Below are 15,323 nucleotides of genomic sequence, written 5' to 3' on the forward strand. Positions count from 1 at the left end.
TTTCCATTTTCATTCTTCAATAAACTACTCATGAAATTATACTTGACTCTCTCTACATCTACATATATACTCCGCAAGCCACCATATGGTGCATGGCAGAGGGTGCCCTGTACTATCTAATCAATCCCTGATTAGTCAAGCCTGTCGGTAATGCAGCCAACATCCAGTCTAGTTGCTCAAGCAGAAATGATGTGCATAAAACCAATTATTGTGGGTCACAATGTTGTCATTTAATTATGGAACAATGCTGTACACATCTGATGATATGGTTTTCTCTATAGTTCAGTATCATAGCTTTTAAAAGGAAACACATTGCGCTACACCTCAAGCAGAAACTTGAAATTTTAGGTAAGTTCTTTGCAGAAAACCATTGCTGCCGAGCGCAATGATATATGAGCAACTATTTATGTCATCGACAAGAAAGATGTTACTCGACAGTGCACAACCCAAATAGAGAGTGTGTTAAAACGGTAGGTTATGGTAAAGAGTGAAATGGCAAAAAACAACAACAATGCAGTAAAGGAATTCCATTCAGCGGCCCAAAAGGAAAAAGCAGCTGAATTTAACAAACAATTTGATGGCAGTTACTTGCTTGCAGCAAGTGAGGGTTGGCAATTAAACTGGGAAAAACAATAAGACTTATAGCAGCTGACAGTCACTGGAAGTCACTGGAAGTCCCTCAGCTAAGGAAAAACATGAAGTAGAATTTGTAAAGAAGAAACAGAAGGTGACCGATATTTCACAGATGAAGAAATAAAATAATCAAAAGCGTGTAGAGAAGTAGAAAGTGATGAAGACTTAGGAGACAGCATGAAGGTTTCAAACACTGCTGCTGCTGCTAAGATGCAGACATATTGGATTACTTTAGCAACCAATTGGACACATGCAGCCCCTGTGTAATGCTTGTACAGTGGTTGTGTGAGACAGCATGCACTAAAACTTCGGAGCATATTTTGTAGTGAGTGGAACTGCTGTATACATACTGTAAGATTCAAGTTTTCTGTGGAAATGAATTATCCTCGGATATAATACAATGTAGTTCCTGTGTGTTTAAATTGAAGACAATCTCAATAATTTGGCCCTTCCACTAATACGGCACCAGAAGACTCTAGTGCGGCACTTGAGTGATTGCACTAATTTTCACACTTATTCATACCTGCTTTCTTCAGAAGCAGAATAGTTATATATATATATATATATATATATATATATATATATATATTTAAGATCATGACATAACTTCTCCAGTTACATCAATTTTCTTCATGGGTCTGTAGTATTCACACCTGCCAATTTTATTTTATTGGTACCTAGTTATTTGTGCCTTCCTAGTTAATCACAAGCTTTTTGAATTTCATAAGTAAATATTGAATCTTCCCTAGAATCAGGTTGCGTCAAGTCATTTTCAACTGGCCTAATTCATTCTGGACAGATATAAACCACCTCTAAATATTGTTCCCATTCTACCAAATTATATTCAGCTTCCTTTACCCATTTACCCTTTTCACCTCACAGCAAGCTTTCGTAAATTTCCAGATAATTTATTTTTTGTGTGATGTATAGTACTATTGTTAACTGCCACATTTGCTACATCTCTTGTGGCCATTTCACAGGTCTCCTGCACCAATTATAGGGTATTTTCCTGTGTTAAAAACATGGTTCGGATTGTTGTCATTCTACAATACCGCAGTGCCTGTGTTATTCTGATTACAATGTAAAGTTCCTTTGGACATGCATGTATGACAAAAGGAACAGGCACTGCGGCGACTGCAGCCATTACGAAATCCATTAAGTGAATTTGCAATTGCGAATAAGGACAACCATCGGCTGCAGAATGGAATGATGACAATAAAAATTGGTGCCAGACTGGGACTCAAACCAGGATTTCTTGCTTATCGCGAGCAGTTGTCTTACCATTTGGCTATCCGTGCACGACACACAGACAGACCTAAACTTCCACATGTCGTAACCATGCGTCTACGACCTGTAATCGTAGATCCATTACATATATTTCCGTACAAGTCAGACATTGTATTTGAAAGTCTCTTGCCAGGTATCAGCAGGTAAATACAATATTGCAGTGCCAGTGTTATTCTGATTATGAGGCAAATTTCCTTCAGACACGCATGCGCGTCGAAAGGACTTTCAATACAACCTGTACAAGAATATACATTAGAAGTGATGTCTCTGCATTTTATGTAGGCTGGCGAGATTGCTGTTTTTTTTTTTTTTTTTTTTTTTTTTGTTGCAATTTTCATGTTACTTTTTGTGTAATTCAGCATGCCACCGACCCTCCCCATCCCCCAAGAAGTGGGCATTACTTTTTCACCAAATTTACCAGTTTTTCTGCCAAATTCGGTGTTACTTTTGCCAAATTTGACCTTTTTCTTTTTGCCAAACTCTGTGTTTTTTATTTTGCGAACTTTGGTGTTTTTTTGGCATAATTCTATGTTTTTGGCAAAATTATGTGTTATTTGTATGTCACATCAAAGTTTGTTGCAGGGCAAATGAGCCGCAAGTTTAAGACTATACATGGAACTCAGACTTGAGAAGATTAGAAGTCAAATTGCAGTTTCAACATTCAGTAATTATCAGTTTTGAATACTGGTGTCAGTAACTTCCACTCAGATTTATAACATTTTTCATCATCATCATTTATGACTGATTATGCCTTTCAGTGTTCAGTCTGGAGCATAGTCCCCCTCATAAAATTCCTCCATGATCCCCTATTCAGTGCTAACATTGGTGCCTCTTCTGATGTTAAGCCTATTACTTCAAAATCATTCTTAACCGAATCCAGGTACCTTCTCCTTGGTCTACCCCGACTCCTCCTGCCCTCTACTGCTGAACCCATGAGTCTCATGGGTAACCTTGCTTCTCCCATGCGTGTAACATGACTCCGCCATTTAAGCCTGTTCGCCCTGACGGCTACATCTATAGAGTTCATTCCCAGTTTTTCTTTGATTTCCTCATTGTGGACATCCTCCTGCCATTGCTGCCATCTACTAATACCTGCAGTCATCATAGCTACTTTCATAACCTTAACCTCAACCTTATTGATAAGGTAACCTGAATCCACCCAGCTTTCACACCCATACAACAAAGTTGGTCGAAAGATTGAACGGTGCACAGATAACTTAGTCTCGGTACTGACTTCCTTCTCGCAGAAGAGAGTAGATCGTAGCTGAGCGCTCACTGCATTAGCTTTGCTACACCTCGCTTCCAGTTCTTTCACTATGTTGCCATCCTGTGAGAATATGCATCTAAGTACTTGAAACCGTCTACCTGTTCTAACTTTGTTCCTCCTATTTGGCACTCAATCTGTTTATATCTCTTTCCCACTGACATTACTTTCGTTTTGGAGATGCTAATCTTCATACCATAGTCCTTACATTTCTGATCTAGCTCTGAAATATTACTTTGCAAACTTTCAATCGAATCTGCCATCACAACTAAGTCATCCGCATATGCGAGACTGCTTATTTCATGTTCACATATCTTGATCTCACCCAGCCAGTCTATTGTTTTCAACATATGATCCATAAATAACATTTTTATACAGCAAAATTACACATTAAGCGATATCAAAAAAAAAAAAAAAACAATTTCCTGTTATTTTCTAAACCCGTTGACTTCGTGAAATTTTCCTGTCTCTATGCATAAGCTAAGTATTGCACCTGGGATGGTCACAAGGGTAGAAGCCATAGGGTACAGCGATGGGTGCAGAAGGAGCATAAGAGTCTGACAAGGATACTGCGGGGTTTGGGAGGGCGATGAAAAGCTATTGTAGGTGTAGTGGGCAAAAGTCAGACAAAATAGATCTCATTTCAGGCTGTGATTTTAAAAAGTCATGGCCTTATCAAAGTAACTGATACATTCAACATTCAATGCCAGGATACTACTGAGTGAGGAGAGTTGTATTCTTAAGTTGCTTTGTGGAGGGATCAGCAGTACCAGCATAACATCAGTCCTTTTCCTTCACCCCTCTTCCTTCCCCTTCAAACCTTCTGACAGAAAAAGGGGCCGCTGGCTCTGAAACCTGTAAACTCATACCTTTACGTGTGCGTTCTCCTGCCACTACTTGATAAGTTGATTTTTTTTATTTAGGCAATTACTTATAATATCATTAGCCGTTACTTAAGAATAGACACCAGTATCAGAACAGACCTGTACGGATCTGTAATCGAAGCAGTGGTCGTAGCAGAAGTGTCTGCCGTTTCCTCAGGCGGTGGGGGTGGAGCTGGTGCAACTGGAGGCTTAGTATCTGGGGGCGGCAGAGGCGGCGGCGCAGCCACTTCCGGCGGTGGCATTGTCGGTGGTGCAGCTGGAGTTACTGTCGCAGCAGGAACTGGCGTTGTTCCCATGGCTGCCATCGATTCGTGATACTGCGACAGGATAAAATAGTCACATTTACTGTAATGCTATTAAGTCAACAGACAGAAGAGTAAAGCTAAATTGCCAACCTGGCAACACGGATGTGGGGCTTCCCAGAGGAAATTAAACAATAATTTGTGTTGCAATACTACAGTCTCACTCTGAATGGCAACTGAGAGTTATGTGTCATCAAACTTCTGGTTGTTTATAGATAAAGCTTTAGACCTTTCATAAATAAACTTAAAAAATACAATGTCACAGTCCAACAGTTGCTAGTCTTGCAATGCCATGGATAATGTTAACACTATTGTTGATTACAGTAGATTTCAATTAAAATGTAACAAGATAAGAGAAACCAGTAGTACTACACAAGATTGTCAGAAAGATGCCGTGTAACTCTTGGAGAAACTACAGCAATGGCTACCATAATGTTGTTCCCAGGATTTCATACACTACCTTAAGAGCACACTTCCTCAATGAAGAGCATATAGCATACTTTCAGTACAACAAGGTAGAGTCTTTCAACTGTTCACATCATTTTGAGAAGGTAGCGGAAATACTGAGAGTGAGTGCAACGTCCTTACTGAGGAGATCCTTCTAACTATCTCAACACAAAAGAAATGGTACTGCTTACATTAGTGAGAACTATTTGATACCGTGCACAGGAGTGCAACTGTTTTTAGATTTCAAACTTCATCTTTACATTGTGAGAAGTCCCATCAAAGTCAATAAAGTTTTCTGTAGTCAACCAGCAGCTGCTTCATATGTGTTATTGGACTCCGTCTGGCGTTTCGTCTATCACTGCTGGAGACACAACCAGAGACTTTAACAATTCACAAAGCAGTTACAAGCTCAGCAAGTTGAACACTCTATACATATCCACACATCACACACTGCTGCCAAAGACTGTAGAATCGCACTTATGTATGCTAAGAAGCTTGGTGTGGGGAAGAGCTGACTGTTTTATTTAGTGCTCAGGCCCACAACTTGGCTAATTTCAGTTGTACTTCTGTTCTGTTGAAAGTGTTTTCATGCTTTTGTATTTCTATGGCCTATCTGTACCTCCTAATGTAACGATTACACAGGCCAATGAAAAAAAATTTTTTTAAAAACTTATTTTTACTTTGATAGCTGATCTTTATAGATTTTATGAGCTGAATCCAAATCTTGCCTTAGTTTTTTTTATTCACCCATTGTTTTCGGAGCAATACGCTTTTTATTATATAGTATAAAAATCCTACGCTATACAGTAAACGGGGAAATTAATGAAATGCTTTGTTACAACATAAGCATGGTCTGTATTTACAGTAAGCTACTTAAAACGAAGACGTGTGTTAATAGAGGTTTCACTTGTCAGCTGGAATTGGTTTGTATTTTCTTTCTCTTTTTTCTTTGAAGCTTCTTGTGTAGCTTCTTCTACGATGAGTTGCTTGTTGAACTTCTCAGTGAAGCGACCAACAGTAGTCCCCCTTCATGTTGGTGTTCCAGCGGCCTTGGTAGCGTTTTCCATCACTTTAATGTCCTGGTGAAAGCGCTCTCTTTGCTCCTCACTAATATCGCCCATACTGTCTGGGAAGTAATCAAGTTGACTGTTCAAAAAGTGAACTTTCAGGTTCATTAAGTATCCTAAAGTTTTAAACTTCTTTAACATTGTAGCTATAATAGAAACATAATCTGGGTCTTTTTCATGTCGTAGGACTTTGTAACGACTTGCTTTCGAAAGAAGTTTGACTCGGTTCCGCACTGTTGCTTGCTCAAAAAGTGCGCACTTACAGTCTATCAGATGACATATGCGGTTCGATACACAGTTTCCTAACAGACAGAGAGCAGTATGAATGGGGTGACTTTGACAGAAACAAGCGTAACTTCAGGTGTGCCCCAGGGCAGCGTAATAGGTCCACTGCTTTTTACGATTTACATAAACAATCTGGTTGGTGGTATTGACAGCGGCATTGGATTTCTGCTGATGATGCTTTAGTCTACAGGAAAGTAGTATCACACAAAAGTTGGGAACAAATCAATGAGGATTTGCAGAAAATAAATGCGTGGTGTAATGAGTGGCACATATCACACAATATTAGTAAGTGTAACCTACTGTGTATAACAAGGCAAAAGTCCCCATTAATGTACAAGTACAAAATAAATGCCCAGTCTTTGGAAGCGGTAACATCCATGAAGTATCTGGGTGTGACTATTCGAAATTCTCTCAAATCTGTGTCCAGTCTTATCAGATTACACAAGTAACAGGCAAGGCGAACTCTAGATTGCGGTTTATTGGTAGAATCCTGAAGCAATGCAGTCCTTCAACAAAGGAAATTGCTTACAATATATTAATTCATCCAGTCTTAGAGTACTGTTCATCTGTATGGGACCCTTACCAGTTGGGTCCAATTCAAGAGACTGAGAAGGTCCAAAGAAGAGCGGCAAGATTCATGACTGGTACATCTAGCCATCACGAGAGTATTACAAATCTCACAGAAAGTATGAAGTGGGACACACTTGCAGACAGATGATGTGCTAAACGGAATCTGATCTTCGCCAAGGATGTAGAGCATATATTATTACCACCAACTTTCAAATTGCACAATGATAACCATTCAAAGATAAGGGAAATTAGAGCTCGTACTGAAGCCTTCAGACAGTCTTTTTTTTTTTTTTTTTTTTTTTTTTTTTTTTTTTTTTTTTTCCCCCCCCCTCGCACGATCCGCCAGTGGAACAGGGGGGGGGGGGGGTTGAGGTGGGGGTGGGGAATATGACTGTGGCGCAAATTGTGCCTCCACCACACACTGCTTGGTGGCTAGCGCAGTATATATGTAGATGTAGATACTCGTGCTTCTTTCTCATTTAAGATCATTGTGGATCAAACATCAAATTTCTAATGTCAGGTCCGACAAAGAAGTCTTCTTTTAGTTTAGCTTCTGAGAGGTGTGGAAATTTTTGGCAGAGATACTTAAAACAAGCCTTTACAAACTGTTTCATTAGGCCTAACTTTGTATGTAGAGGCGGTAGGAGTGCGTTTTTTGGATCTACAAGGTTTTCGCATAGAATGTTCTCCTCACCAGGTTTTAAAGACTCCCTAACAGGCCAGTTCTTTCTGCACCAGTGTTGATCCCTAACCCTTACTGTCCCATTCACACAAGAAACGTGGAATTTTGGTAAAGCCAACTTGCTGACCTAGGAGCATGCATGTTATTTTTAGATCGCCACATATCATCCAACCATGAGCAGAACAGCCAATTTTATTTAGCACTGTTTCTAAGTTTTCATAGCTTTCTTTCATATGTACAGATTGTCCAACAGGTATAGATGCATACATGTTACCATTGTGTAATAAAACTGCCTTTAAACTGGTTTTGGTTGAATCAATAAACAGCCTCCAGTCTTCCTTTCTGTATTCAATACCAAGCCCCGTTCATCAGACTGGGAATGTCCGAGCAGTACACTAAATCACCTTCTTGTTGAAAAAACTTGGAAAATTGCTGCTGTCTTTCTATACATACATATGCTGGTCCCAACTGCCAATAAGTTCCTTTCTTTTAATCTAGAGCCAAGTAATTCAGCTTTTTCTTTCATTAAGTCAAGATCACTAGCCAAATCATTAAGCTTGGTCTGAGTAAATAATTTGGGCTCTAGACTTTCTGTGTTACAATGGAATTCATCATCATCTGGTTCATGTAAATCACACTGTACATCAGAAAATACTTCTGTTGGAATAGAATTTAAATCATCTGGTGGTTCAGGAACTGGCAAATCTGCACCATGCCCTACTGGTCAGATGGCGGTTGAAAGTTTAGGGAAGCTTATTACCTTCTTGTTTTTTGAATTATGACCAAATAATATCAACACTGCAAAAGTAGCAAACATCAGAATGATTTCTTGGCTCCCTCCATATCATAGGAACAGCAAATCTAAAGGCTTTTTTCCTCCTTTTTGGACCATTTTCTCAGATCTTCAACACACAAACATAACATACCTTATGCAGCGTGCAAGATTTATCTTGTTCATCAACTTTAGATCCAATGTATGACAGATAAACCTTTTTCACAAAGTCTGTAATGTTTCTTTGGTGTTTTTTAATCACAAATTCAACACGAATATAACAAAAACTGTCAACAGAGTTTTTACAACCATAATTAGACATTTTACTGAGCACATGTACAGGCAACAGGAAAGTGAGGTTAGGTTGACAGTAAACAAAACACAATCTGTTAACACAAAAATAGGATCGACCTTTTTTTGCCAGCAAATGTTTTTCAGCAGTTCTACCGTCATCATCTACATTCATTACACCTCCTTTTAAAATTATTTAAACTCTATAAAAGCTGTTATATTCGCTTAATTTAATAAACTTAACAGTAAAATGTGAAGAAATGGTGGGTGACAGTTTTTAAAGTATCATATTTGGCTTCCCACCCTAAAAAACATAAGAATAAGGTATTTTCAGCAAAAAAAAGTTTTTCCATCGTTTGCCTGCATTATTAATCATGCTAAAACCACAGTGTCTGAGAAATGAATTTTTGGTTTCCTGGTCCTAGTGCATGGTCTCATACTGCTGATTTATACATCTTGCCCTGGCAACAACTATTCGTGTTCCTTACAGCGGGTGTTAATGCTTCTTTTTCTATTTCCTCCATACACTTGCCTGCAAGTGCATGGGACTTTATATACTCCTGCTATGGCAAGTGGAGAGGGGTCCTTTGCAGTGTTCAAATATTCACACACCTGTCCTATTGTTTAAACACCGTATCAATACCATGTTTTCAGTTTTTACAAATGGGAGGAAAATTTTCCCTTTAAGTAGTCAACATCCCTAGCTGCAACAGACAGAAGACGTGCTTTGTTGGTGCTGCACATTTCGGCGATTTTGATTGAATAAACTCAATGTTGCAGTGCTCTTCTTTGGCACGCCAGTGTAGAAGTGTGCACAGAATCAGCTAAATGAATAATTCATGCAATTCGCATGTTTATTTACATATAAAAGTCAGCTTAGGAATTTCTCTCGGGTAACACTGGGTATAGAAGATCGTGAGCCAATTTAAAGTTCTAGATTTCCTGATTTTGCGTCTCTTCAGCGTAATCTTTCAATTATTGTATCAACACCGATTTGTATTGTGGTATATTCTGAAATTTTAAATATTCACAAGTGCCACGATAAACTCTTACTCAAATCTAAGCTTGAACTAAATTGTACTGTTAAAATTTTTGAGAACAGTTGCCCTATCTTTGTTCAAAGCAATTGTTCTCCAATTTCATTGTACAATTACATGAAAAACCAGTTAGTTGGAGAATTTTTGGACACTTACAAAACTATGTTTTAATACATTATCAATATTAGTGTTTTGGATACGTATTTTATTTCATAGCAATCAACGCTTGTGGTTCACAGTTCAGCCAAAGAAAACATCATCCCTGAATTTCATCGTATATCAATGCAAATAAAAGTGTGTTTTTGAGAATTTTCTGAAGCTACTATTGTCCTTTGCATAATCTATGAGCAATTTGCAGCAAATCGGCATTTGTGATTTCGTTATTGTAGCAGATTTCCTAACTAACATGTTGTGTTACATCTAATCTTCCCTTAAAGGAGTAGCCACATATATAATCTGCATTTATCATAAATTAACTGTTTTCGAGTCTGCTGACAACTATAATTACCATCAAAACATTTTAGGAAACTAGTATTGTTTACCACAGTTTTTGTTTCAGTAACAGAAATCTCTTTTTGTGTATCTGCTTCAATTCTTATATGGAATTAGTAACTTTTTAACTGAACAGATCAAAAGATTAAAGTTATTTGTTCAATGCCTTGTAATACATTACACCAGATAAAATGCAGCCCCATCGTGAATGCTGTTCTCAAACACGGGATGAGTTGGTTGACATTCTTAGGCAGCTGAAAATCGGCCTGACTACTTGGCAACTGCTGCAAATCGGTGTGTTAGGAAGAGCTCCCAAGAGCCATGCACTTGTGATACCTGTACTGTTGGTACCTCAAGTACTACCCTCTCCAGTGGATCTTGTCTCCTCTGCTAAAAGTACAAGATCTGTCATTACTTGTCCTTGACTGTGAGTGACACGTCAAAGGTAGATCAAGGTGTGCTGCACAGGCAGGATGGGGGACCAGGGAGGATTCACAGTGTTGTGCCGATTCTCCTAACCAACAAGTTCGGGATGCTGTCTTTCACTGAAACTGCACCAGTGGGACTAACTTTAACTGTTTTGGGGAAACAAGTTTCGTCCAGTGTCAGGAGGAGGCAAATACAAAAGGGTTAACTGCCAGCAGTTCAAACTTGCGGCAAATCTTGGTATCTCTTAGGCAAATGGCAGCAAGGGACAGTGTGTATGCCTAGGGCCCTCATTCAACATGTTTGAAGAGGCTATTCCGGCAGCCATTGAAACAGGGTCCAACAAACTGCAGATTGTGGCACACATTGGAACAAATTATGCCTGTCATCTGGCCTCAGAGGTCATTCTTGGGCCATTCCAGCAATTAGCAAAGAAGACTAGCCTTGCACATGGAGTTTCAACAAAGCTCATAATTTGCAGCACTGTCCGCAGAACTGACCATGGCACTTTGGTTCTGAGTGAATGGAAGGATGAACCAGAGACTTCAAAGATTCTGTGACAAGCTAAACTGCGACTTCCTGGACTTGAGCTACAGCATTGAGAATAGTAGGGTCCCCCCAGATAGGTCAGGTGTGTCCTACAGATCAGAGGCTGCTACTCACATGGCTCACTGTGTGTCGGATGCACACATTTTTAGATGAGTCGACTCTCCATACAATCCAGATAACGATAGCTGTAGGAAACCCGGAAGTATCAGTTTAAGATCGAAAAAAATAAAAAATACCTCTCACAGGTAAGAGTATTAAAATCCTTATGGTAAACTGCAAAGCATTCACAACAAAGCGCTACAGTTTGAAACACTCATGAAAAGTAGCGAAGCTTACATAATGCTAGGTACAGAAAGCTAGTTGAACATGAAATTGACAGCAGTGAGATTTTGGGGGGAAATTTGAGTGTATATCAAAAATATAGGCAAATGGGAAATGGATGTGCTGTATTTGTAGCAGTAGACAACAAACTCAAATCCACTGAGATAGAAATTGAAGCTGCAGATGAGGTTGTTTGGATAAGACTCATTATCAGGGGTGAGAAAAGTGATAATTTGATCCTTCTATTGCCCACCAGACTCATCTCCTGATGTCACCGAAAACTTTAGAGTAGACCTCAGTTCACTTGTATGTAAGTTTACCAGCCATACTGTAATCATCGGTGGAGACTTTAATGATCAAACAATTAATTGGGAAAATTACAGTTTTGTCAGTGGTGGGCGTGATAAGACATTCCACTCGTGATGGATATATATTGGATCTAATGGCAACAAACAGACCCGACCTCTTTGGGATGTCCACATCAAAACTGGTATCAGTGACCATGACACAGTTGTGGCAACAATGATTACCAAAGTACAAAGGACCAAAGGACAACTAAAACAAGAAGAAAGAGATAAACGTTCAGTAAACTAGATAAAAAGTCAGCAGTGTCATATCACAATAGGGAACTTCAAACTTTCTGTAAAGGGCAGGAGAATGTAGATGAACTATGGCTTGAGAATAAAAGAGCAGTTGACCATGCACCAGATAGATATACAACCAGTAAAACAGTTCATAATGGGAGAGAACCTCCATGGTATACAGTCACTGTAAGAAAACTTCTAAAGAAACAGAGATTACAGTGTAACAGGTGTAAAACAAATCACAGTGCTATAGATAGAGAGATGTTAAGTGAAATGCGCTTGGTTGTCAAGACAGCAATACCTGATGCCTTCAATGAATAATGTAGCAGAATACTGTCAAGTAATCTTCCACAAAACAGACAGCAATTCTGGTTGTATGTAAAGACTGTTAGTGGCACTAAAGTTGGTGTCCAGTCCCTAATGAAAGAGACAGAGTCCCTAATGAAAGAGACAGGAATTGATACTGCGGGTAGCAAAGCAAAAGCTGAAATGCTTAACTTCATTTTCAAATGTTCCTTTAAAAAGGAAAACCCAGGAAAATTGCCCCAGTTTGATCCTCGTACCACTGAAAAATGAATTAAATAAGTGTCAATGGTGTTGAGAAACAGCTGAAATCATTAAAATTGAATCAAACTCCAAACCCCAATGGAATCCCTGTCAGATTCTATACGGAATTTTCAACAGAGTTTGCCCTTCTTCTAACTATAATCTATCACAGATCCTTTGAATAATAAATCATGCCCAATTCTTGGAAAAAGGCATAGGTTACACCCGTCTACAAAAAGTGTAGTAGAAGTGATCCATGAAACTACCATCCAATATCGTTGACATCAATTTGTTGTGGAATCTTAGAACATATTCTGAGCTCACACATAATGAGGTATCTTGAACAGAATGGCCACCTCAACGCCAACAAGAATGGATTTTGAAAACATCAATTATGTGAAACCCAACTCGCACTTTTTACACGTGAGACACTAAAAGCTTTGGATGAAGGCAGTCAGGTAGATGCTGCATTTCTTTATTTGCAAAAAGCATTTGACACAGGTGTACTATCATATGGGGCATCAAGTGAAATTAGTGACTGGATTGAGGACTTTTTGGTAGGGAAGAGTGTCATCATCAAATGTAGAAGTAACTTCGGGTGTGCTCCAGGGAAGTGTGTTGGGAACCTTGCTATTCATATTGTATATTAATCACCTTCCAGACAATATCAATAGTGAAATAAGGTTTTCTGCAGATGATGCTGTTATCTACAATGAAGTATTCAGACAGGCTTCGATAACATTTCAAAGTGGTGCAAATATTGGCAACTTGCTTTAAGTGTTCAGAAATGTAAAATTTTGCATTATCCTATGACTATAAAGCCAAAACGGCCTTGCTGTGCTGGTACTGCGAATGGCTGAAAGCAAGGGGAAACTACAGCCGTAAATTTTCCAGAGGGCATGCAGCTTTACTGTATGGTTAAATGATGATGGCGTCCTCTTGGGTAAAATAGTCCCCCATTTGGATCTCCGGGCGGGGACTACTCAAGAGGACGTCGATATCAGGAGAAAGAAAACTGGCATTCTGCAGATCGGAGCTTGGAATGTCAGATCCCTTAATCGGGCAGGTAGGTTAGAACATTTAAAAAGGGAAATGCATAGGTTAAAGTTAGATATAGTGGGAATTAGTGAAGTTCGGTGGCAGGATGAACAAGACTTCTGTCAGGTGAATACAGGGTTATAAATACAAAATCAAATAGGGGTAATGCAGGAGTAGGTTTAATAATGAATAAAAAATAGGAGTGTGGGTAAGCTACTACAAACAGCATAGTGAACACATTATTGTGGCCAAGATAGACACGAAGCCCATGCCCACCACAGTAGTACAAGTTTATATGCCAACTAGCTCTGCAGATGATGAAGAAATTGATGAAATGTATGATGAGATAAAAGAAATTGTTCAGGTAGTGAAGAGAGATGAAAATTTAATAGTCATGGGTGACTGGAATTCGAGAGTAGGAAAAGGGAGAGAGGGAAATATAATGGGTAAATATGGATTGGGGGTAAGAAATGAAAGAGGAAGCCATCTGATAGAATTTTGTCCCATTGAAAGTAAGTAGATTTTATACAATGTTTCAAGGAATCTAATGTATCCTTTGTGAAAATACTTTCCAACTATGACACCACCTCATTAAGAGGAATCACACACTGAAGAGCCAAAGAACTTGTACACCTGCCTAATATCATGTAGGGCCCCCATGAGCACGCAGAAGTGCCAGAACATGATGTGGCATGGACTCGACTAATATCTGAAGTAATGCTGGAGGGAACTGACACCATGAATCCTGCAGGGTTGTCCATAAACCCATAAGAGTATGACAGGGTGGAGATCTCTTCTGAACAGCAAGTTGCAAAGCATCCCAGATATGCTCAATAATCTTCATGTCTGGGGAGTCTGATGGCCAGCGGAAGTGTTTAAACTCAGAAGAGTGTTCCTGGAGCCACTCTGTAGCAATTCTAGACAGGTGGGGTGTCACATTGTCCTGCTGGAATTGCCCAAGTCTATAGGAATGCACAATGAATATGAATGGATATAGGTGATCAGACCGGTTACATATATACATGTCACCTGTCAAGAATCATCTCTACACATACCAAAGGTACCTTATCAATCAAACTGCATACACCCCACACCATTACAGAGCCTCTGCCAACTTAAACAGCCCCCTGCTGACACACAGTGTACATGGATTCATGAGGTTGTCTCCATACCTGTACACGTCCATGCACTCAATGCAATTTGAAATGAGACTCATCCGACCATGCAACAGGTTTCTAGTCATCAACAGTCCAATGTTGGTCTTCACAGGCCCAGGCGAGATGTAAAGCTTTGTGTCGTGCAGTCATCAAGGGTACATGAGTGGGCCTTTGGCTCCGAAAGCAATTACTGATATGTTTCATTGAATGGTTCGCTCGCTGACACTTGTTCATGGCCCAACTTTGAAATCTGCAGCAATTTGCAGAAGGGTTCCACTTCTATCACAATGTACGATTCTCTTCAGTCGTCATTGATCCCATTGTTGCGGGCTCCTTTCCCGTCCACAGCATGTCGGAGATTTGATGTTTTATCAGATTCCTGATATTCACAGTACACACTAGTGAAATGGTCATATGGGAAAATCCTCACTTCATTGCTACCTCGGAAATTGTGGCCCATCGTTCGTGCACCAACTATAGCATCACATTCAAACTCACTTAAATCTTGATAATCTGCCATTGTAAAAGCAGTAACCGATCTAAAAACTGCACCAGACACTTGTTGTCTTATATGGGCATTGCCGACCACAGCACCGTATTCTGCCTGTTTACATATCTCTGTATTTCAAAGCACATGCCTATACCAGTTTCTTCAGTGCATTAAACAGTTATACAACATCAAGACTGAC

General features: G+C 39.4%; 1 protein-coding gene across 12 annotated transcripts in view; it reads right to left on the minus strand.

Moving 5' to 3' along the window:
- Positions 1-15,323, minus strand: part of LOC126106316 (YLP motif-containing protein 1-like) — a 432,507-nt gene that overhangs the window by 347,413 nt on the left and 69,771 nt on the right. For all 12 annotated transcript variants that reach the window (XR_007523332.1, XR_007523330.1, XR_007523331.1 and 9 more), the window contains one exon: positions 4,168-4,385. Coding sequence is in view for 9 of the 12 variants with exons in the window: in XM_049912551.1 (XP_049768508.1) it covers positions 4,168-4,385 (218 nt within the window). In the remaining 3 variants the exon portion in view is untranslated. The remainder of the gene's footprint in view (positions 1-4,167; positions 4,386-15,323) is intronic.

Source organism: Schistocerca cancellata, chromosome 10, assembly GCF_023864275.1.
Source record: "Schistocerca cancellata isolate TAMUIC-IGC-003103 chromosome 10, iqSchCanc2.1, whole genome shotgun sequence".
Taxonomy (NCBI): domain Eukaryota; kingdom Metazoa; phylum Arthropoda; class Insecta; order Orthoptera; family Acrididae; genus Schistocerca; species Schistocerca cancellata.